This window comes from Leopardus geoffroyi, chromosome C2 (assembly GCF_018350155.1).
Source record: "Leopardus geoffroyi isolate Oge1 chromosome C2, O.geoffroyi_Oge1_pat1.0, whole genome shotgun sequence".
Classification (NCBI taxonomy): domain Eukaryota; kingdom Metazoa; phylum Chordata; class Mammalia; order Carnivora; family Felidae; genus Leopardus; species Leopardus geoffroyi.
In genome coordinates, this window is record NC_059333.1 from 16,011,600 (window position 1) to 16,034,677 (window position 23,078).

A 23,078-nucleotide genomic window follows, 5' to 3' on the forward strand; every position below is an offset into this window, starting at 1 on the left:
GCTGTCCCTTTCAATGAAACTGTAGACAACCATTCTACTCTAAAAAAATCTCTCAACTGAATTTCCCCAATCTTTATAATGTGCACTACTCATTTTGTCCCCTAACCTGATACAATAATGGGCGGCTTCTTAAATCTTTGTTCTGGACATGTGTTATTTCTGTCTGGAATCTAAAGTTCTAGGAGAAAAAGAAAGGTTTTGAGCATTACTTCCGAATTGCCTAAAGCATCTAATGATTGTTAGTACATAGTAGGTCCTCAGAAATACTTCTTGCATCGAAATAGAAAAAGAGCATAGTACCTGAGACATAAAGGTGATTACAAGGCGCAAAGGTAGGCACACATTAGAATGAAGCAAACAGGTTCCTGGGAAATCAAAAAGGTAAAGAATGAAGAAGTCTCCAGTAGTGAAGACAACAGAACTAGCAAATCTGGTTTGAGGAGTGCAGTAGCCCAGATTCCAAAGAAAAACTTCAAAGACTAATTGTAACCAGTACAGGGAGAGGACAGTAGGGGGTCACTGCAAAGCTGTGGAAAACGCTGCAGTAAATCTTTAGCAGCTATTAAAGGGCATCAAATGAGTCGAGAGAAGAGAGTGGTGAGTACCATCAGCTATAAAACATCAATAAACCTATTAAGTTTTTCAGGCGAGTCTTCAGAGGAGAGTCAGCTTCTTAGCCAAATTACTCTTTGCAGGACTCCACACAAAATGTAAATCAAAGCTGGTCTTGCCAGCTCGCATATTAATCCAGTTCCCTTCCCTTCCCAGTCTTCCCATGCCTGCTCGATTCCATTAAAAAAAAAAATGGAAGTATTTGGAAAACTTTGTCAGCAAGTCTTAAATATGGCTTTCAAGTTTGGCACAGGTCTGACCTACCCTAGGTTCACTGACTCGGAGAGATGACAGATCCTGCTTTTCCTACTAACCACCATATGGACACGGCAGCAAACCCAACCCCAAACAGTAGGGTGCTCCGGGCCGCGCGGCGCCCATCACACCTCCCCTTCCCTTCCAACTGCTCCGCACCCACGGGAGAAACCTTGGGGTCCGGGGTCGAACAGGGCGCCAGCACCGACAACTCATTGGCCAGCTCCTGGAACTGACAGGACATGAAACCAATGAGAACGCGGTACCGGGCCGAGGCCAGGTAACGTGCTTAAGGAAGAGGAGCCTTCGAGAGGAGAACGAGGTCAAGGCAGGAAATTCGGGCTCTCGGAACGCAGGACGTCCTGCGAGCGGTGACTGAGAGTCAGTGGGAACAGAACTCACCCACGGCGACAGCGCCCATAGCTGCATCCCCTAATGGACCTTTGGGCTGGACAGCCAGCTCCGTCTTCCTCCTGGTGACAGAGACAGCGACAGAGCCGAAGCCAGAGTGACCGCTAGAAAGCAACAACTTCCGGTACGCGGCATTATGGGAAGTAATTTATCCCCAGGGGCCGGCGGAGCCCAAGCTATTTTATTGGCGCCTGCGCGAGGCTCCCTCCGGAAGTTCAGATTCAGCTGCTCGGAGGAGTCTAGCAGTTTTCCCCACTCTGGTTAACTATGGGGTTGTTTAAATGCTTCGGAAGCATAAGTACCTGATGGTGGTCAGAGTATTGGAATCTCCTTGATGGGTTACCTTATTCATATTACATCTGAAGGCTGGCCAAGAGGGTGACGTTTACATTTCACGCAGTTCCCCTAATTCTGTCCGATGGACTTCTAAAGTTAAGTACGTATATTGTCTTGAACTAATCTTGCCGAGGGAGGGTAAATTTTTCAAACATTTACTGTGTTCGTTTTCAAGATATGTACGTGCCGAGCCCCTTGTGAAGTGAATTAAACAAACAGGCTCACTGCCCTGTGGTTTATTTAGTCTTCTACAGAAGACACAGTAATCGCTTGGAAAAAAAAAAAAAAAAAAAGATGCAAGCGCCAGTAGAAAAATAGGCAAGGGATATAAACAGGTAATTCACGATAAAAGGACACTTGGTCTTAAAAGATATGAAGAAATGTTCATCCATATTAGCAGATAAAAGTAGGTTAAGATAGTGGCGTCCTAATCTGTCGAATTGTCCAGAGTAACAATGGTTACATTTGGCTCTTGGCGCGGGGTGGGGGGGGAGGGAATCTGGCTTTCCTGCTCTTTACTGCTGATACAATTTTTTAAGCTTTCTTCATTAAGGTATCTTAGCACACAGGCATTTTTATTTTTTCCATTCTAAAACACAGCCTTGGGGACATTGTACCACCTGCTCTCTCTGCCTAGGAATGCTGCTCCCCATGATATTCTGTGGTTGGTAATTGTAATTCTGTTCACACCTTAAAAGTCACTTTCGGGGCGCCTGGGTGGCGCAGTCGGTTAAGCGTCCGACTTCAGCCAGGTCACGATCTCGCGGTCCCGGAGTTCGAGCCCCGCGTTAGGCTCTGGGCTGATGGCTCAGAGCCTGGAGCCTGTTTCCGATTCTGTGTCTCCCTCTCTCTCTGCCCCTCCCCCGTTCATGCTGTGTCTCTCTCTGTCCCAAAAATAAATAAACGTTGAAAAAAAAATTAAAAAAAAAAAGTCACTTTCTCACAGAGAAATTGGCTGGGCAATCTAGGTTATATAGCCACCTGATCACTCACATCACTTTATTTTATGCCACTACCCAGCAGTTGTCACTATCTAGTATTTTTTTCTCATGTTTACTTATATATTCCCCCCCCCCCCCGCCCTAATTCCCATACATACACAGAAATGTGCAAATGTAAGCTTTGAGAGATGAAACATCTTTGTCTTGTTCAAGGCTCTCTCTTGTACCAGAAGTGTTGGCAACATAGTAAATGCTTAATGCTTATTGAAGGTCATTAGAAATGAAAAATTTTACAAGAGTGTTCATAGTAGCCTTACTCATAATAGCCAGAAAACTAGAAACAGCTCATGTTTTGAACAAAAGAATAGGAAAACTGTGGTATAGTCTTATAATGAAATTCTAAGCAATAAAATTGATAGACACAAGAATATGGACGAATCTTCAAAATATACTGAAAGAAGCCTTATACAAAAATACCTACTAATTCCATGCATGTGAACAGGCAAAACTAATTATGGCAGGAAAAACTCAGAACAGTGGTTCCCTGTTGGGGGTTTGGAGGGGGACTGACTAGGAAGGAGCATTTCTAGGGTGCTAATAATGGTCTATATCTTAATAGGGTTTGAACTACAAAGTCGTATGCGTTTGTCAAAACTCAACCAATATACATTTAAGATGTGCATTTCACTTTTACCCCAAAATAAAAAAATCAAATATTTAAGTCTGTTATACATGCTGAAGTATTTAGGGAGAAGTGTGCTAATGTCTGCAAATTGCTTTGAAATGGATCAAAATAGATGGATTGGATGAATGGATTAGATACATGACAAAGCTGGTAGAATAAAATGTTATGATAGTGTCTAGATTCATGATAGTGTCAGTGTCTTAACCTTAGCACTATAGACAGTTTAAACCAGCAAATTCTTTGTTGTAGAGAGATGTCTTGTGCATTGTGGAAGTTGAGCAGCATGGCTAGGCCCTACCCATTAGATGCCAGAAGCACTCCTCCAGTTGTAACAACTCAAAATATATTCAGACATTACCAAATGTCTTCTGAGACATTTTTGCCCCCCCGGGGGGCAAAATCGCCCACCCTTTTTTTCCACACCCTTAAGAATTGCTCCTGTTTCACTATAAAATTCTCTCAACTTTATGCTTGAAATTTTTCATAGAAGTTGGAGAAAAAATACATTTAATGACATTGGAAAATGCCCACAAACCACCAAGTAAAAGATGACGCCATGAAAACACATGTACTAATCTTATTTTGGGGGAAAAAAAGTGTGAGTTATTAATACTAGTGAATATCAGCGTTTACCAAAAAATCTTGAGATTTCTAAAAATAAATAACATCACAAAGAAAAAAGTGCATTACCGATATTTAGACTGTGAAGAAAAATCTAAAAATTACTCTCATGGTGGAGTCGCCTTCAGACTACCCTTTTATTAGCCGAGATAAAGTTCTATGCATGCACATGGCATTTCCTAAGGTCGTCAGCCACAACCACCATCCAGGCTCACCTCTCCCTAATGCCTTGCCATTCAGGGGCCAACAGCATCCCTATTGTGTGGGAAGATGTTAGGAACGCAGAACAGGGGGCCCTATATCTACGTACCGAAACCCAAGCTACATTAAACCGAATGATTCCTACACAGGCTTGAATTTGAGGAGCGTTAGCTACTTTAATAGACCATTCCTTGACCCAGGAAACAGTGCTAATACTTCTCCGTGGCAGTGGCAGCAGCTGGCAAATCCCCATAGGGTAGAATAAGAAGAACTCTATGACTGAGAACAGAGCGGAGCCAAGAATCCCAGCCACCCAGCAGGTGCCAGGACCAACCGGCCAGCATCACTGAGCTTCCGGGGCGCGGGGCCCCGAGCGCGCGCATGCGCCAAGCCGGGAGGGTGTCGTCTCACTTCCCGTAGGCCGCCCTGCTGGAGTTTGCGGGCTTCGGATTGCCTAGCTCTGGAATTCTGAGGCTCCTTCTGGATGAGACCTGAGCTGTTCGTGCAGCCAGAAAATCCGGGGTTCCAGCACGGAGGGGATCCATCGCTCCAGGTGAGGTTTCCGTCTACTGCCACCCAGCCGCACCGGGGGTTTCCCATGTTGCGGGCCTGTCTTACCCTAAGGCAACTTGGCGACGTAGTGGCACCGCCTTCCAGCAGGCTACACGCTGCTCATTGGTTAGAGCAATTCCTGACGCCGCCCACAGCCGGGACCCCCCCCCCCCCCACCTCCTCCATCCTCGCCACTACCCTCCGTGCGGGTCAGGTGTTAGGGCGCCTGCGCCTGCGCACAGGGCTTCGGTTACGGGCTCCAGCCGCTTGCCCAGTGTCAGGTCCTGTGCAGCCTGGCACCCCATCCCCTCTGTAAAATAAAAATCTGCGAGGAAAAAAAGAATGACTCCACTTAGGAAACTCAAGTTTTATTCTACGTTTGTACAGCATTCCTTGAAATCTTGAGTCAGAAAATTCTCTTCAAGATTTTTTTTTGTTTGCACTGAAATCTCATCTACAGAAGTAAGTTTGACAAGTAAATTCTATATTTGTGACATCACTCCCAGAGTTGTCCGCACACGGGTCTCAAGCTTCTTTGCTGGTTCCATTTCATCTTCCAGACCTCCAGACTCTGTGGGACTTTCTCCCAACTTCACTCACTCCCTGAGTGACCAAACAAACATGCCTTTATTGTATGTTGGTTACTCCCAAAATTACATCTCCACCTGGATACCTCATAAAGTGCATAATTACATCCAACTGTCTGCTGAACATCTCTACTGAATAGGTGTCTTAATAGGCACTTCATTCCATATTTTCTTTTTTTAATGTATTGTTAGCGAATTTTTTATTTTTATTTTTTTAATGTTTATTTATTTTTGAGAGAGAGGGTGTGTGTGCGAGGGGGGAATGGCAGACAGAGGGAGAAAGACAATCCCAAGCAAACTCCATGCTGTCCGCACAGAGCCCCACACGGGACTGGAACTCACAGACCATGAGATCATGAGCAGAAATCAAGAGTCAGCTGCTTAACCAACTGAGCCACCCAACAAACTCAGGACTGTGAGATCATGACCTGAGCAGAAATCACAAATCACAGGCTTAACTGACTGAGCCATCAAGGCACCCCCATTCCATAGTATTTCTAAAACCAGGCTTCAAGTTTCCACCATTTTCCCTACCTAAATAAATGCCAAATCCATTCTTCCAATCTCTTAATGCTTTAGAGTCATTCTTCAGTCCCTCCCAGTCTCTTCCTTGAAGTCACCTTTAGCAGAGAAGTGGTCCCTGACTACCCTGTGTACAGTTGAAAAACCCTCTCCTCCCTCCTACCCACTTGTTCCTTATCCCCTTCATCTTCTTCAGTCTTTATCCACTAGACATACATATTTGGTTTTTGTTGTCACGGTCTTCCCCCACCGAATTAAGTCTCAATGATAGCAGAGATTTTTGTGTGATTCTTGTTCACTGTTATAGTCTTAATGCCAAGGACAATACTTGACACACAATAGGGACTCAAGAAACATCTGTGGATGAATAGCAAATAACGATCATAGCAACCACTTTTATAGTACTTGCTGTATTGCCACGCATTGTTTTCAGCACTTTCCACACATCATCATTTAATCCTCAAGTGACCCTATCATTCCCATTTTGGAGATGGAGAGATTGAGGCACAGAGAAATTAAGCCACCTGCCTAAGGTCACACAGTTGGTACGGGCACGTTGGCAGTCTAAGTCACAGAGTACATCCTTAAGCCACTATGATAAAAAGCCAAAGTAAATTCATTTCCTCTAATAGCCATCTACCCAGTTGTTTCTTGGATTCCTTTTAAAACAGATTAGGGGTGCCTGGGTGGCTCAGTCAGTTAAACATCTGGTTCTGATGCACAGGTCATGATCTCACAGTTGGGTTCCTGAGTTCGAGCCCCATGTTGGGCTCTGCACTGACAGCACAGAGCCTGCTTAGGATTATCTGTCTCCCTCTCTCTCAGCCTCTCCCCTCCGTGCACTCTCTTTCCTCTCTCTCTGTCTCTCTCAAAAATAAACATTTAAAAAATAAAACAGACTAGAAAAGATATTCATGGAATTCCAGTGAGGTCAGGGATTTTAAATACTTACATGAATATTTTTTTTAATAACAGAGCAAATGCTTAAGGTAGCATGTCAAATGGAAATAGGGTATAAAATTATACGAAGTCACTAGTAAAGGAAACATTGTGTTTAAGGGAGGGAGAAGTGTTTGCTGCTGTAACAGTTTTTGAAAAGGCCTAAAGATGGTGAGTAGCGCTGGTAATATTTAAACTACTTAAATTGGGGTGGTTTGAGGACAAACCAGGGATTCCTGATCTGTGTAGAAGGTCTAGGGGAAAAAAATGTTCTGGGGTCAAATAGGTTTGGGACACTCAGTATCCTAAACTTCTTAGAAATTCACAATGCATATTGGAATGTAACAATAAAGACTGAGATGCCACACACAAAAAGTGTGCCCATATAATTTACTTTCCAACCGGGGTTATTTTTGTCTAAGATAAATGCTAAACTAAGTTGGTACAACGGCATGACTCATGGTCACCCTAAAGAAGCTTGTTAAACTTTGTGTCATTCAGCATTTCCAGAACTTATTTAAGCCCAAAATTCTTTGTGTAATTTTTTTTTCCCCAGCATGGCAGTGACACCCTGATAAACCATGTTTTAATGACTTTAAGTTGAAAAAGCATTGGATCAGGAATGATGTGTTGGCATTGATTTATGCTCTGATCTGTGGAGACAGCCCATTGTGTGCAAGAGTGCCTCAAATTTTCCTGATTCCTATCCAGTTAATCCTAATGAACTTAACACCCCACCACATTTAGTCATTCTCATAATCCTTGAAGTGTTTGTGACAGAACCCATTACTGTTACTGATCTGCCACCTGTGAGTAATTGACATTTCTCTTTAAGTAGAAGTTTTTTATTCTTTAAAAGTACCATACAGTGAACTAGCTCAATTGTCAACCAAATACCATTTTCTGATATTAAAGAAATGATCAGTTATATTGGATGGAATAAAGAAGATTTGAATAACGGAAGAGACATGTTGCTAGAGGGCTTGATAATGGATCATCCAAGGCACCTTCGTGACCTGGATCCCCTCTACATGTGCTGGTGTTTTGTGCTACCAGTCTGTGAAACTAACAGCCAGATCACCAACCTGGATGAATTCACTCCACTAAGTAGCTGTCAGGGTCTTGGGCTAGTTTGCCATCAACTGAGGGAAACCTAACACACCTGGACCCCTCCTCTCAGACTGCAACTCTCTCACTCAATCACAAATTATGTGAACATTTCTCTGTTAGATAGTCGGTACTCTCTTGAGTGTCTTCAGAGACCTCTGTTAGACACTGCATACAATACGTATAATGACAGTTCAGAGCATGAGTTGATGGAGGCAGAGTCCAGGTAAGAGAAGTCAAGGTTCTAGAGGGAAATAGATATACACTCAACTTTGAAATTTTGAAGAGACCGCTTAATGAAGGGGCTGTTTACAGAGGTGTGGCCAGGTTTAAAGAAACGCTTACTACCCCGAGGCCTGAAAGGTCTGCTGGCACTGAGGAAGAAGGACTGCCCACAAAAGCTATGGTCTTAAGGGGTCACAGCCATTGTTAGAATCCCACCCAAACAGGAAAGGGGTAGTGAAGAAATACCCTAGCCTCTTTCTCCTGCCATCCTCCTCCTTCCTAACCATAAGAAAAGCAGAAAAGTTGAACGGTATAGGCTGCAGAAGTCAGTTTTTCAGAGTCCAGAGCAGGGAAAAGAAGGACCAAGCATGTGTTTAGGGGACAAACAAAAAGTAACTAGCACAAGAGAAAATTGTCCAAATGATGAGCCCCTAACCGGGCCTTGGTCAGGGTTGTGAGGAAGGGACAGGTTCAGGCCCATACCAGTTTAATTGTGCTTTCCTGCGTCACAGACCTTTCTTCTCTCCCCACTATGTCTCCTTCTCCACCGGTCTCAGCCTCTCTTCAGGGTTCGACTCAGATCCTGTCTGCTTCCTTAAATCTTTCCTGATAGCCCATTTCATTGATCATGCACTCCTCTTAATCCCCACGATAATGCCTACACTGGTCATTTAACGCTTAGCCTTTTTATCTTCATTGTTGTATATCTTATTAGATAATACGTCCTGATTCTCAAACTAAAAAGAAAACCCCAGGAAGGAATGAAGGATGAAGCTCTACATATAGTAGTTACTCAATAAACATTTACCAGACGTGAGAAGAATTCCATGAAGACAGACAGGATTAACCAAGATAATGGTGTTTGATTTCACAGAGTAAATTCTCTTGGAGAAGGTAAGCCATGTTTCCTTTGCAGCAGTGGGACTGAGCTCTGTTTTTCTTTTCAGATGTGTAACCTTTCTTTTTTTCTGAATTCAGAAGTACTAAATAGTAATCCTAAAACTTCAAACAATACAGAAACATACAAATCAGTCCTTCCCTTCTTCCCTCCACCCACATTTATCCAACTGTTCATAGTTTGGTAAATTCTCTTTCTGACCTTGTTCATGTATGTGTAATGATATAACAAGAATAGTAAGACCATAATTGTTTATATCCTTCTACAATCTACTTTTTTTAGGTAACCATGTATCATGAACATCAGTGTTAATATACATTTTTTTAATGATCTCATGATTTTCTACTATTTAGATACATATTTATTTAACTGATCTATTGTTGAACACTTAGGTCATTTCTGATTTATTGTAAATAATAAGCATCCTTACAAAAAACTTTTTTTTATATAATGTCTGATTTTTTTCCATAGGTCAGCTTCACAGAATTGGAATATTTAGACCAGTTTTTCCTATAGCAACTTTTTCTTCTGTGACACTTACCAGACATTAACCACCTTTGTGTGTGTGTGTATGTGCACATGCCAATTTGATAAGTTAAAATTATCGTGTTGGGGGACTTCCACTTTTGGAACAACATAATAGGTATACTTTTCCTAATTTGTCCTGCTAAATATAACTAGGAATCTTGAACATTATTTCTAAAGCAAACACAAAGAAAGTGGAGAAGAAGGCAGATCAACTAGGGACCTTGGGACCCAAGGAAAGACACAGTGGTAACTTCCTTTGGTATTCTTTTTTGCCTCAAATATCCCAGACTTGATTAAAGAAGCAGCAAACCAGAAATACCAAGGGTACAGACCAAAAAAGAATTTTAAAGCCCCCAAAAAGCCTGTTCTCTCTAAAGTACCAAGAAAGGTGCAGCCAAGCAAGATGAAAAACATTTAGATAGTTAAATGCTCTATACCAAGCAAATAGCACAGAAAACACTGTAGCCTCTACCTGACCCACACCAGCAAAAGGAGCCTTGATTCCATCATCACTGAGCTGTAATAAGCACTCAGTGCCCACTCCTTGTCCGGATGGTACCAAAAACAATCTGATTAGGGACCCATGACTTTCCTCCCTGCCTGGTGATAAGAAGGACCTTACCACAGTTTTGGTGTTAGACCTGTGTCACATCCATGTCAGACCACATGGGGAGCCTGTACTTCCACCCTCATGCAGCGATAACAAGGCATCTCTCCTTCACCCAGCTGCAGTGATGTCCAAAAGGCCTAGTGGGGAGTCCAGACTTTCACCACCGCCTGTCAGTAACAAAGGATCCCCTCAACATGGTGTTAGCAGAGGCCACATGGGTAGCAATAAGGAGGCACTCCCACCCCTCCTAGCCATAAGTCCCCCATTTTTTTACCCTCCTTTCTGGAGCAGTATCAGAAAAAGTATGCTAAAATGGAAGATTTGAGTAGTGTTCAGTCTCACAATACCTAAAATGTCCAGATTTCAATAAAAAAATCACTCACATACCAAAAACAAGGAAAATCTCAAACTAGGTGGAAAAGACAAAAAATAGATGTCAATGCCAGGATAACAGAGATGGTAGAATTACCTGACAAAGATTTTAAAACACCCATCATAAGTCTGCCTAGCTGGCTTAGTTGGAGGAGCTTGGGACTCTTGATCTCGGGGTCATGAGTTCAAGCCCAATAGTGGGTATAGAGATTACATACATACATACATACATACATAAATCTTAAAAAATAAATGAAACACCTAACATTAAAATTTTTCAGTGAGCAATTGCACACTTCAAGCAAAAAAAGCAGGGGTGGTGCAGCTGGATGGCTCAGTTATTTGAGCATCTGACTCTTGATTTCAGCTCAGGTTATGATCTCACAGTTAATGAGATCGAGCCCTGAATCAGGCTCTGTACTGTCAGTGCACAGAGCCTGCTCAAGATTCTCTTCCTCCCTCTCTCTCTGCTCGTCCCCCCCACTTCTCTCTCTCAAAATAAATAAACAAGAGTCTCAGTAAAGAAATAGAAGATATAAAGAAGAACCAAATGCAAATGTTAGAGCTGACAAATGCAATAACCAAAATTAAAGACACAGTAGATAGACTCAACAACAAAAGGAAGGAGACAGAGGAAAGGATCATTTAACTGGAAAACACAATAATAGAAATTATACAATCTAAACAATGGAGTGAAATAGGCCAAAAATAAATGAACAAACAATTTTAAGAACATGTGGGACTATAACAAAAGATCTAACATGTCATTCCAAAAGGAGAGGACAGAGCTGAAAAAGTACTTGAAGAAATGATGGCTGAAAATTTCCGAAATTTGTCAAAAAGCATAAACAGATTCAAGAAGTTGAATGAATGTCAAGCACAAAGAACTCAAAGAAATTCAAATCAAGACATCATAGTCAAACTTCTGAAAACTAAAGACAAAGAAAAGGTCTTGAAAGCAAGCAAGACATGAACCTTAGCTATAAGGTTCAAATAAGAGAATATTTCTTGCCAGAAACTGGGGGTCAAAATAAAGAGGCATAATATTTTTCAAGTGCTGAAAGTAAAGAATTGTCAACCTAGAATACCACATCCAGTGAAAATATCCTCAGGAATGAAGGGTAAATCAAGACAATTCTAACATGAAGGAAAACTAAGAGAATTTGTCACCAGCAGACCTACCCTAAAAAAAATGGCTCAAGTAAGTTCTCTATATGGAAAAGAAACAAAAAAAGGATTATTATGGAGGAAATGTCATGAAAAAGGCAACAGTATGGTCAAATAAAATGGGTTTCCCTTCTCTTGAGTTTTCTAAATTATACTTGGTGGCTGGAGCAAAAAGTATAACACTCTTGTGGTTCTAAATGTATACAGAAGAAAATTTTAAGGTCATTATATTACAAATGGGGGAAGGTAAAGGAACATAAAGTAACAAAGTTTCTGCACATCAAACTGTTAAAATAAGACACTGGTGATGTTTTACGGGTGTGTGTGTGTGTGTGTGTGTGTGTGTGTGTGTGTGTGTGTGTGTGATGTTTTATATAGGTGTGTGTAGAATAACCACTAAAAGAGTTATAAAAAGAAATGCAAAAACTTTATACATTAACCAAAATGGAATTCCAAAATATCTTCAAGCTACAAAAGGCAGGGAAAAGAAAACAAAGAAATGAAAAATATAGAAAGCAAACAGAAAATAAAATAGTTGACTTAAGCCTTAACATATCAGTAATTGTATTAAATGTAAATTGTCTAAATACAGTAATTAAAAGGCAGAGATTTGCCCCCCTCACCCCCACACAAACCCATACATACAAAGAATTATCTGGTCTGAAATATCAATAGTTCCAAAATTGAGAAATCCTAAACTAGAATCTAGTTAAGTCTAGACTCTAGACTTTCAACAAATTCATGTTTTCTAGCTGCTTTCTAAGGTACCTAGTGCTGGTTCCTGAGCCTTCCTAAAGTTCTGCAACTTCCCTACCCACCTGACCAAGCAGCTAATAGAGGAAAGAAAGCTGAAATCTAAGTTAGTTATAACTCACTTGCCACTTTCCACCTTTCAAAATTTTGTTAATAACTTTTGTTATTCCCTTTCCCTTTGTCTTTGAGAATTTATCCTTTTACTCTCATTTTAATGGGGTCACAGAGAAAGGGAAATATTTATACAAGGCTCATCCTCCATGTTTTATCAGAAGTCCCCACACTTTTTTTGGAAAATGCAATTAAAATTATCTTTTAAAAAATCCTACTTGGGGGTGCCTGGGTGGCTCAGTCAGTTTAATGTCCGACTTTGGCTCAGGTCATGATCTCACGGTTTGTGGGTTCGAGCCCCAGGTTAGGCTCTGCACTGACAGTGTGGAGCCTGCTTGGGATTCTCTCTTTCTCCCTTTCTCTGCCCCTACCCCACTTGCACTTTCTCTCTCTCTCTCTCTCTCAAAATAAATAACTAAACATTTTTTAAAAATCCTATTTGATTAGCATCTCAGTAACCTTTATAAGCCTGGAATGAGGAAGACTTATCTAACAAAGATTCAACATCCAGAAGCTATGAAAGCAAAAGTTGATGAATATTCCTACTTAAAAACTCATGAGTGGTACACACAGACACAAACAAAATACCACAAAAAAAGACTATTAGAATTTTCTTAGGGTTGCCTGGCTTGCTCAGAAGAGTGTGCCACTCTTGATCTCAGGGTCGTGAGTTCAAGCCCCATGTTGGGGATAGAGATTACTTAAATAAATCAAAAATGAATTCTTTGTTTTTAAACAGGAGAGGGGTTACTATGTAAAAACTTAAGCTTTAGTATGGCAACTTTTGGAAGACAACTTGGCAATATCTGCCAAAATTTTAAATGTTATACCTATTGCTCCAGCAAGCCACCTCTACAAACTTACCCTTGAGTACACAGTATTAACAGTTTGCCAAACTGTATATCTAAAAAGAACTTCTATTGTAGAAGTGTTCATAACAGCAAAAGTGTGGAAACAACCCAAGTGCCCATCAATAGGTAAAGAATGCAATAAATCATGACATGTCTGCATGATTCAGTCTGACAGTCAACCACTAGAAAGAATGAGACAAACCCCTATGTACTGACTGTGAATAGATCTGCAACATATATTTGGAGGGGAAGAAGTGAGGGGGGGGAAGATATGTATATGTGATCCCTGTCGGTATACTTTGATTATATATCTCACTTTTTACATACATTTAAACTTTATACCACCGTCTATTTTCTATAGAGGTATATATGTCATGCCTAAAATGTTTTGTTTCTGAAATACCAAAACTCTTTGTCTTGGATGGGAGACTTAGGCAGATAGAGGAAGAGATCACCAGCAGAAACTGTATCTTCATTTTTCAACCTTCTACCATTGGACTTTTTTACCTTGTCCTTTTTTTTTGTTTGTTTGTTTTTTTAATGTTAGTAGGGGTTACTTGCACTGTGGATTATTAGCATTTATTTTCTCTTCTTCACAGTCTTCTGCTTTTTAAAAACCAGTAAACACTAATATTAAGAGAAAAATATTTACCATCTACATAACTAACTCTACTCTATTCATTCTAGGTTTCCAAAGTAACCAGTCATAGCCTCTCTCCTGTCTATATCATTGATATGACTTTTGACTACATAATTAGTTTACTTCAAGGAAATTGCTCATTGTGGTAGCTCAAGATGCCAGATCAACTATCTAGATACAGAGGAATTTGGTGCCTGGTTATTATTAGAATTTTATGGCTTTCACCGGATTGGCCTATGGTTTGGATCCTTAGTATATTACATCTGTTTAAATTTCATGTTTTATGGAGAAATCAAATACACTTTCAATAAGTACCTATATTGATTTATTAAGTTCTCCCAAGATTGTATTTATAAATTATCTCTCTTATCCTCACCTCCTTAGAATTTTACAGATATCCAAAAATGATTGAGATTGAACAGGCAGAGGCCCAGCTCTCTGAGTTAGACCTGCTCGCCAGTATGTTCCCTGGTGAAAACGAGCTCATAGTGAATGACCAGCTGGCTTTAGCAGAAGTGAAAGATTGTATTGAAAAGAGGACAATGGATGGACGATCTTCAAAAGTTTACTTTACTATCAATATGAACCTGGACTTATCTGAGGAAGAAATGGTAATTCAGTTTGCTTTTGGAAGAACTAAAATATATCAAGACTTAAAACAGCACTTAGGACATATTCTTCCTTTTTTATCAGGTGATGTTTTCTCTGGCCTGTATTCTTCCCTTTAAATACCCTGAAGTTCTGCCTGAAATTACTGTCAGGTATGTTACAGAAATTGGCCAACATTAGACTTCAAATTTATCTGAAAATGAAAGCAATTCTTAAGTTTGTTTTATGTTGCAAGAAAATTGATCTAGTTTTTGTATTCCATATCTTTTCCGTCAGATCAGTATCACTAAGTAGATCTCAGCAGACTCAGCTGAACGCAGATCTAACTGCATACCTGCAAAAGAACTGTCTCGGAGATGTCTGTATATTGAATGCCACAGAGTGGGTTAGAGACCATGCTTCTGGCTATATCAGCAGAGACACCACACCTTGCCCTGCTCCAGGAAGTACAGTCCAGCCAGTTGATCTCATTCTCACAAGACTGTGGATCTATAGCCATCACATCTACAACAAATGCAAAAGAAAGAATATTCTAGAGTGGGCAAAGGAGCTTTCCCTCTCTGGATTTAGCATGCCTGGGAAACCTGGTGTTGTTTGTGTGGAAGGCCCACAAAGTGCCTGTGAAGAATTCTGGTCAAGGTTTGCTTTCACAAATTTTGTATGCTGGGTCAATAATTTTAGTAGTAAACAGGATACTAGAGATGAGGGAATTAGTATATCCCTGGGATTGTACCTTATGGGGATTCAGTCTCAAGTCAGTGGATAAGACAGAATTTACACATGGTTGGCATCACCCTCCTGCCCTGACGCAGTGCACATAGGAGATGTTCTATAAATAACTGTTGAATTGAGCCGCTGCCCAATATGCTATGATCCCCTCCAGTTCCATTGATCTGATTCTTCTTACTGATGTGACAAACTGTGCATACCTATGAAACAAAGGGATTTCTAATCTTCTCATTTCTGTACTGACCTCCTAAATGAATTTCTGAGACGTCCTCTTGAGAATCTGAGAGCAGTTTCCACATTTCTAAAATGTTGATATGAGGCGGTAGCAATAAATGAGTTTGGGGATAGGATGGTGACCAGCATCATATTTGATTAAAACAAATCCCTGTGAGATAAAAGTAAGTTTCTCTACTTCCAGGAAGAGGCATTGCTAAGTCTGTTATATAACTTGTATTTTCAGTGCTCTAGAAGGCAAAACAAATTCTCAGTATTTCTACTTTGAAACTTTCTTTTCAGACTCAGAAAATTAAACTGGAAGAGAATTTTAATTCGCCATCGAGAAGACATTCCTTTTGATGGTGCAAATGACAAAATTGAAAGGGAAAGAAAATTTTCATGTTTTGAAGAAAAAGTATTCAGCGTGAATGGAGCCCGAGGAAACCATATGGATTTCGGTCAGCTGTATCAGTTTTTAAATTCCAAAGGTTGTGCAGATGTTTTCCAGATGTTCTTTGGTGTGGAAGGACAATGACTGGGCAGAGGAGTAGTTGAAAGTATTTTGTCACTGTTGGCCTGTCGACTTTTCCCCCCACTGTCTCTTGAAAGATGAAGTAATTCTTTTTTAGCCCCCTTCCAGAATGTAAGGGGGGAAAAAAGAGGGGAAAAAGGTAGTATAGCTGAAATGTATGTGTTAAAAAGATGTCATAACTGAAAGGAGAACTGTTTTAAGTATAATCTTAAAATCGTTGATAGAAAGTTCTTGACATAGAAATTACCCATTTTGAAAGAGAAATTAATTACACCAGAGGGAGAGGCAGGTCCAGCTTGCCATCTGCTCCCACCTGTCCCCCCAGCCCTGCTTCCACTAAGAACCTGGAAAAGCTAGATGTTCACTCTCCCAGCATCTCTTCCACTAGGGGTGGTCTCAACACACGGCTTTGGGTGGGGGACTACTGGGGAAACTTCTGCTCTCCTGGTCAAAAGCGCATGTGCAGCGAGGGCACCTCTTCTTCCCCTTCCTGCCACAGACACTACAGAAAAGGCTGAAGCTGCAGTAAGGCAGGAAGGGCCAGGAAAACCACAGAGATGCCCGTCCCCACGTTGTTGAGCTGCCGATCCAACACCAGCCCCTGCCTATCTCTAGACAGCTTGTTATGAAATAAAACCAGTTTCGTTTCATTTTCTGTGCCTGTTACTAGCAGCTGAAAGCCAGATTGCCAAGTAGACTTTTCCCAAAGTCTCAGTTTTGCATCTACCCATCCATTTGATACACAAACAGGTGGAAGTTTTTCTTGAACAGAGTTGGCAGTTCCTCTCTATTTTGGTATACTTCCCTTGTCCCTGTCCCTGGGCTTGCCTCACAGAAGGCTGAGGCACCAGAGCTCAAACTTTTTAACAGATTTCAACAACTCATCAGATTGGTAATTTACAAAATTTGGTCTTGGCAAACTGGATCAACACATTTTTCATACTGGAAATGGCTTTCTATAAATTTAGTTTCAGCAATTGACCTAGAGTCAAATAAACACACTACCTGGTTTTTGTGGCCCTCCATAAGTCAGTTCCCAAAATACTTATTAAATAATACTTACTAGCTGCCAGCACTCCAGTCAGTACCATGCAATGAGTATTCCTTGAAGATTCAAACTTGGTTAGAGGAATGGGTGGGGGCAGGCGGGGGCAGACACAATACATTATTTATCTTAGTAAAAAGTTGGAGGCAACCTATGTGCCCATCACTAAGTGAATCAATAAGTGCAATATGATACACATGATGCAATACTATGTAGAATTCAGAAGGAATAAAGTAGAACTAACAAGGCAATGTGAGTAGATCTTAAATATAAAGGTGGTTAAACACCATTCTGTAAAAGGAAGGGAAGTATATGCAAAATGACCTCCAAAAACCAAGGCCCTAAGACTGAAAAGGCCAATGAGTCCAGCTTGACAAGAAATGGTTTATTAGGGGGACTTAAGGACAGAAGGGACAGAAGCGTGTCTTGGATGGCCACAACATGAGTACATCTCCACAAGTCCATCTTTCCTAGGACCTACTTTTTTACAGCCCTGGAGGCTGGGAGTATATGCTGCAGGACCACTCAGGAGTAAATACCTGGAGAACAGTTGTATCTCCAGAGGACATCAAATATGTTATGCCCCAAGGATCTACCTAAGGGTGTAGTTCGACCAAGAGAAAGAATGGGGAAAGGTGGCCTGTGCTCAAGAAGGCTTCAAGTCACAGAGTGGTCATCATGGCAGATTTGTCCAAGATGTTTTAGTCTGCTTCACACAAACACAAATAAGAATCAGAAAGGTATTTATAGCACAGGGCCTATATTGGATGAACACTTGCGCACCTCTCCAGATTCCACCCCTACTGCCCATTGTTGTGTCAGTTGCCCTGTAAATACCAATCCTTCCTTTGCTGTCACAACAGTCAGATGGACCAGCTGTTCATGTAGAGTGAGTCCTCCAGTCACTTCCAGATGTGAATGAAAAAGCCTATAGAGCAAAGGATCTGACATCCCTAGAAGCCTTCAAAGGGGCCAGATGATGCAATTACTTTTAGCAGGACCAAAATGCTGAAACTTTTTCAGTCTTTGTACATTATTTTAATTTACATACCACATTTCTATGTACAGATAATCTCAAGTGTAACAAACAATGAAATTAAGTAGCTTTATAAGTTCTCTTCCTTGAGACCTTCTGTCAAATTTAGATATTAGATTATTAAGACATAGCAAGAGGGATGCCTGGGTGGCTCAGTCAGTTAAGCAGCCCACTTCAGCTCAGGTCATGATCTTGCGGTTTGTGAGTTCAAGCCCCACATAGGGCTCTGTGCTGACAGCTCAGAGCCTGGAGCCTGCTTCAGATTCTGTCTCCCTCTCTCTCTTCCCCTCCCCCACTTGCACACATGCTCTCTCTCAAAAATATTACAGAATTTTTTTTTAATTTTTTTTAACATTTATTTATTTTTGAGACAGAGAGAGACAGAGCATGAACGGGGGGAGGGCCAGAGAGAGAGGGAGACACAGAATCTGAAGCAGGCTCCAGACTCTGAGCTGTCAGCACAGATCCCGATGCGGGGCTCGAAATCACGGACCTTGAGATCGTGACCTGAGCGAAGTCGGACGCTCAACCGACTGAGCCACCCAGGCGCCCCTACAGAATTTTAAGTAAAAAATGTTAGAGGCATAAGAAACATGCCTTCCTTAGACTATTACCAATGATTATATACTTGATATATAAACATCCTTAATAGGAAAAATTGCTTGTACATTTATTCCACAATGACAATCTATCACTGTATTAATTTGATATATATCTTGAACTGGACATAATCTACAAAGAAATAATGTCAAATTCTGAAAAGAAACTATTAGTACCAAATCAAACTAAGGTTAAAAGTTCAAAGGATTATTAGAAAATAAAAGTGTGGGTAGGAAACATTGTCCACATGTCCACTTTTATTTGTAAAAGTAATTCCTGTACAAACAATTCTTAAGTAATTTTTTTAAAAAATTGTGAATTGTAAAATTAATCCCGTCAATCCTAGTTGAATTTGCACTAACAAAGTCAAAGTCACTGTTGTCATCTGCACATTAATTTGATAAACTGCATTTTAACACAAAACTGCATCTGCTGCTGTGCAGAACTGATGACCACTTTTAGCACTAATATAAAAACTTCCAGACCTTTTTTTATGAAAGGTGTAGAGTAGGATATGAGAGAAACCCAAAAATATGTCATTCGTGAAACTCCATAAAGACTGCAAGGCAGCTAAGAGTTTATGGCATTTCAGGACTGATGCGTGTTGCTTCCTAGGCACCCACCCCCTGCAACAGCGATTACAACTATTTAGAACCAGCTGAGCCCATAAAAATTCTGCAAAGGGACACAATAAGCCTTCCGCGCGCGTAAGCACAATTTGGCAACCTGCTCCCGGCAGGATGGGGGAGGGAGGGAGGCACGTCTTTTGCCATCCCCACCAAATATCAAACATCAAAGTCGGAACCCTTCGAGGAGCACGGAAGGCGAGCGACTGGCTACCTGCCGACACCCCGATCCCCAGAGGCCTTCAAATGCTCCGGGGCTTTGACCGACTCCGTGGCCTTCCACCGACCCTGCACCTGGAGCGCGCGGCTCACCTGGAGCGCGGCTGGGACGGACCTAACGACGCTTCGCGCAGGCGCCCCACCCTTTTACCGACTTGCCTGGAAACTGCTAGCCCGGTGTCGGGGACCTTAGTGAGTGCGGGAGCCCGTGGGGCCGGTCGCGGAACCTCAGCTACCAGCGCTGCCTTGTGGCTGTAGGCGGAGGCTTTGGACCCAGGGCTGTAGTCCTAAACTGCGGGCTCACCCTTCTACTGGGAATCTCGCAGCCAGACGGGGACGGCCGTGCTGCCAGATGGGGTGCTGTTGTTATTGTTGTTGTTTTGTTTTTAACACTTAACTATCTTTGGGAAAAGAGGTATCGGTCTGCATTCTTCTTCTGGGTTTCTCCAGGTTGCCGCAGCCGGGAGAATTGGTGGAACGATGCTCTCTGGGATACGGGCGGTGTGCAGTCGAGGTCCACCATGTCTCCAGATTTTAACCAGGGAATTACCTAAATGGAGGTTTAATCCACCTCCAGCCCCTCATCCTACCCCCCACATTTGGCTGTTTGGATTTTGTAAATCTCTTCTGTCTTGCTCCCCACCCCCATATATAAATGCGTACGTAATACATTTTTATTAGAAAAGATGATCATTATAGGAAATGTAGAGATAACTGGATATAAAACCCACCCTAAGGGGCGCTTGAGCGGCTCAGTCAGTTGAACCTCAAACCATTATTTCTGCTCAGGTCGTGATCCCAGGGTCGTGGGATCAAGCCCTTCCTTGGGCTCTGAACTGAGAGAGGAGCCTGCTTGGGATTGTTTCTCACCCTCACACTCTGCCCCTCTCCCCCACTGGCACATGCCTGCATTCCATCTCTCTCTCTCTCTCTCTCTCTCTCTCTCTCTCTCTCTCTCAAAATAAATAAAACCCACCCTAAGTCTGCCCCCAAGAAGACAACATTTTCTATTATATATATATATATATATATATATATATATATATATTTTTTTTTTTACTTATGTGTATATGTAGTATATTCTTTTTTTTTTTTTTTTTTTTTTTTTTTTTTTTGAGTTTATTTAGTTTTTGAGAGAGAGAGAGAGCGCGAGCAGGGCAGGGGCAGGGAGGGAGAGAGAAAGAATCCCAAGCTGGCTCTGCACTCTTAGCATTGAACCTGATGCAGGGCCCAACGGCACCAATGCTGAGATAATGACCCCAACTGAAATCAAGTAGGACTCTTAACTGACTGAGCCACCCAGGCGCCCATGTGTTACTTTCTTTTTTAACCAGTTAAATTATACTGCACATACTGTTTTGTATTGCCTTCTTTCATTAAACAATAGTTTTGGGGCATCTGGGTGGCTCAGTGGTTAAGCATCAGGCTTCAGATCAGCTCATGATCTCCTGGTTTGTGGGTTCGAGTCCAGCGTCTGGCTCTGTGCTGGCAGCTTGGAGCCTGGAACCTGCTTCAGATTCTGTGTCTCCCTCTCTCTCTCTCTGCCCCTCCCCAGCTCATACTTGCTCGCGCCCTCTCTCTCTCTCTCTGCCCCTCCCCAGTTTATACTCGCTCACACTCTCTCTCTCTCTCTCAAAAATAAATGAAACTTAAAAAAATAATAATTAAAAAATAGATTTTAGATGTCTCAATGACATAGATTTTTCAACAACATTGTCAAAGAGAATTGTATTGCTGAGTGTACTGCAATTCAGCAGTTCACTGTTATGTTATGAGGTCTTAACCTTTTTTGGTTTTTGTTTTATTTTTGTTTTCCAATCAACAAAGGTATGGGCATCTATTTTCTCTTCGCCTTAGATTTCCAAAAGTGGAAATTCACTCTTAAGCCTTGGATTTGTCTTGTTAAATTGTACTTGTGAAAGATTAACAAATGAAAATTGCAATTGTTCTGAATTTTCCTTTTCTCTAGATTTTTGTCAACACTGATTATTATTATTTTATCAATTTTATAGATGAAAAATCTGCATTTTATGTTATTTTCATTTAACTCAGGGTGGGTCAATTATATATCTTTTGCAGTAAATGCCTGTTTATGTGTTACTTATTTTTACTTAACTGGGAAGCCTTAAAATACTTATTTGTAAGAATTTGTTTAACAGTAAGCATATTGGCCCCCAGTTAATGTTGCAGATTTCCTCATTTGTCTACTTGTTTTTTCTGACATAGGAAAAAAAACACTTTTTAATTTAATGTACTTAAATCCATCAATAGTTTTCTTTATGGTTTTCTTTCTTTGGGTATCAACTGAGAAGGCTTTCTGTTGCTTCAAAACCTTGGGAGCTTTCCAGATGTAAACTCCCACTGGGGGGGCAGCGAGGGAAGGAAGAGACAGGCCACTCTAGGGTAGTAGGTGGTACCTGGTTTTTGTTCATTTTGTTTGTTTTATGGGAGAATCATAGGGCATTTGTCTCACAGTCATCAGATTGAGTCTCCAGTCGGGCTTGGGATTCTCTCTCTCTCTCTCTCTGTCTCTGTCTCTGTCTCTGTCTCTGTCTCTGTCACTCTCTCTCTCAAAATATATAAATAAACCTATTTTTTAAAAAATGCTTATCTGGCTTTGTGCCTTTCCAAGGACTGTCTCTTTACAGCAATCCTTTTGATAGATATAGTATATAGATGTAGTATTATCTCACTTCACAGGTGATAAAACTGAGGATCAGTGAGGTTAAGTAAGGTGTACAAATTTGCACCGTTAGTAAGTAGAAGAGTTGGGCTAGAAAGTCAGCCTGAACCCAGAACTTGTCTTTTCCCATTATTTCATTTTTCAGGCCAGAAAGAGATATCTTTCCAATTATATTTTATGTTCCTTAGTAAGTTTTCATGTTTTCCCCCCACATAGGAAATACACATTTTATTATTTTATTCTTGTTTTTTTCCGTTATATTTTCCATTATTATTAGTCAAATCAATACCTGTACTAATACTGGATATTTATTTGAGATCTGACTGCATTTGTAAAGTGTTTTTTGAGTACTTCTTTTATTAATATTCTTGTGTTTTTCAAATAGACAGACATAATTTGCCAACAATACTCCAGTGGCATATTTTCCAATATTTATACTATTTATTTGTTTTTGATATATTTTTGTGGTATTTGGAACTACAGAATCAACAATCAAGTAATTGAGTGCTGTTTGTTTCCCCTAAGTTTATGTTAATACTTATTATTTATTTGATAACTGTTTACCCACTCTGGAATGGATAAAAGTGGACCCAGTCCTCATCAAGTTTGTACTCTGGTTTGAGAGTAAGGCATTTGACAACTATTCAGACTACTATTTCTTTCCATTTGATAAGTAGAGCAATCCATGAGAATGCATACAACAGAACCTGACCCGGCTGAACTTGGGAAGAGTGGGGGATTTTGGACAGAGGGAGTGGCAAAGAAACTTTTACCCCAAAAGAGTAGCCTTAGTGAAGACCCTGAAGATGGAAAGTCTGTGACATGCCTAAGAGATGAAGTAGGCTAGTGGGGCTTGTGA

At 41.0% G+C, this 23,078-nt stretch overlaps 3 protein-coding genes across 10 annotated transcripts in view; 2 read left to right on the forward strand and 1 right to left on the reverse strand.

Moving 5' to 3' along the window:
- USP16 (ubiquitin specific peptidase 16) overlaps positions 1-1,382 on the reverse strand; it is a 27,583-nt gene extending 26,201 nt beyond the window's left edge. For 3 of the 7 annotated variants that reach the window (XM_045501554.1, XM_045501555.1, XM_045501549.1), the window contains exon 1: positions 1,270-1,382. The gene's annotated coding sequence lies outside the window, so the exon portion shown is untranslated. Of the gene's footprint in view, positions 1-300; positions 366-876; positions 1,010-1,269 lie in introns of those variants that run through there. The other 4 variants (XM_045501550.1, XM_045501552.1, XM_045501553.1 and 1 more) reach the window with 4 other exon arrangements.
- RWDD2B (RWD domain containing 2B) lies at positions 1,291-16,660 on the forward strand. Of its 2 annotated transcripts, none has more exons than XM_045501560.1 (6): positions 1,291-1,402; positions 8,710-8,888; positions 14,309-14,535; positions 14,618-14,685; positions 14,810-15,172; positions 15,779-16,660. In XM_045501560.1, exons 3-6 carry the CDS (start codon positions 14,329-14,331, stop codon positions 16,011-16,013), a joined length of 873 nt encoding a protein of 290 aa, XP_045357516.1. In that variant the 5' UTR covers positions 1,291-1,402; positions 8,710-8,888; positions 14,309-14,328; the 3' UTR covers positions 16,014-16,660. The 2 variants fall into 2 exon arrangements, with proteins under 2 accessions (XP_045357516.1, XP_045357515.1); XM_045501559.1 differs by lacking the exon at positions 1,291-1,402 and adding an exon at positions 4,500-4,615.
- A 2,956-nt stretch (positions 16,661-19,616) lies between these two features.
- Positions 19,617-23,078, forward strand: part of LTN1 (listerin E3 ubiquitin protein ligase 1) — a 71,192-nt gene continuing 67,730 nt past the window's right edge. Inside the window, exon 1 of the mRNA XM_045501562.1 lies at positions 19,617-19,728. The gene's annotated coding sequence lies outside the window, so the exon portion shown is untranslated. The remainder of the gene's footprint in view (positions 19,729-23,078) is intronic.

Bases quoted from the DNA above. Each gene is read 5' to 3' on its own strand.
- RWDD2B (XM_045501560.1), top strand. From the start codon at position 14,329: ATGATTGAGATTGAACAGGCAGAGGCCCAGCTCTCTGAGTTAGACCTG. The intron at 14,536-14,617 runs GTAATTCAGTTT...CTTTTTTATCAG, and splicing joins ACTTATCTGAGGAAGAAATG to GTGATGTTTTCTCTGGCCTG. The intron at 14,686-14,809 runs GTATGTTACAGA...CTTTTCCGTCAG, and splicing joins CTGCCTGAAATTACTGTCAG to ATCAGTATCACTAAGTAGAT.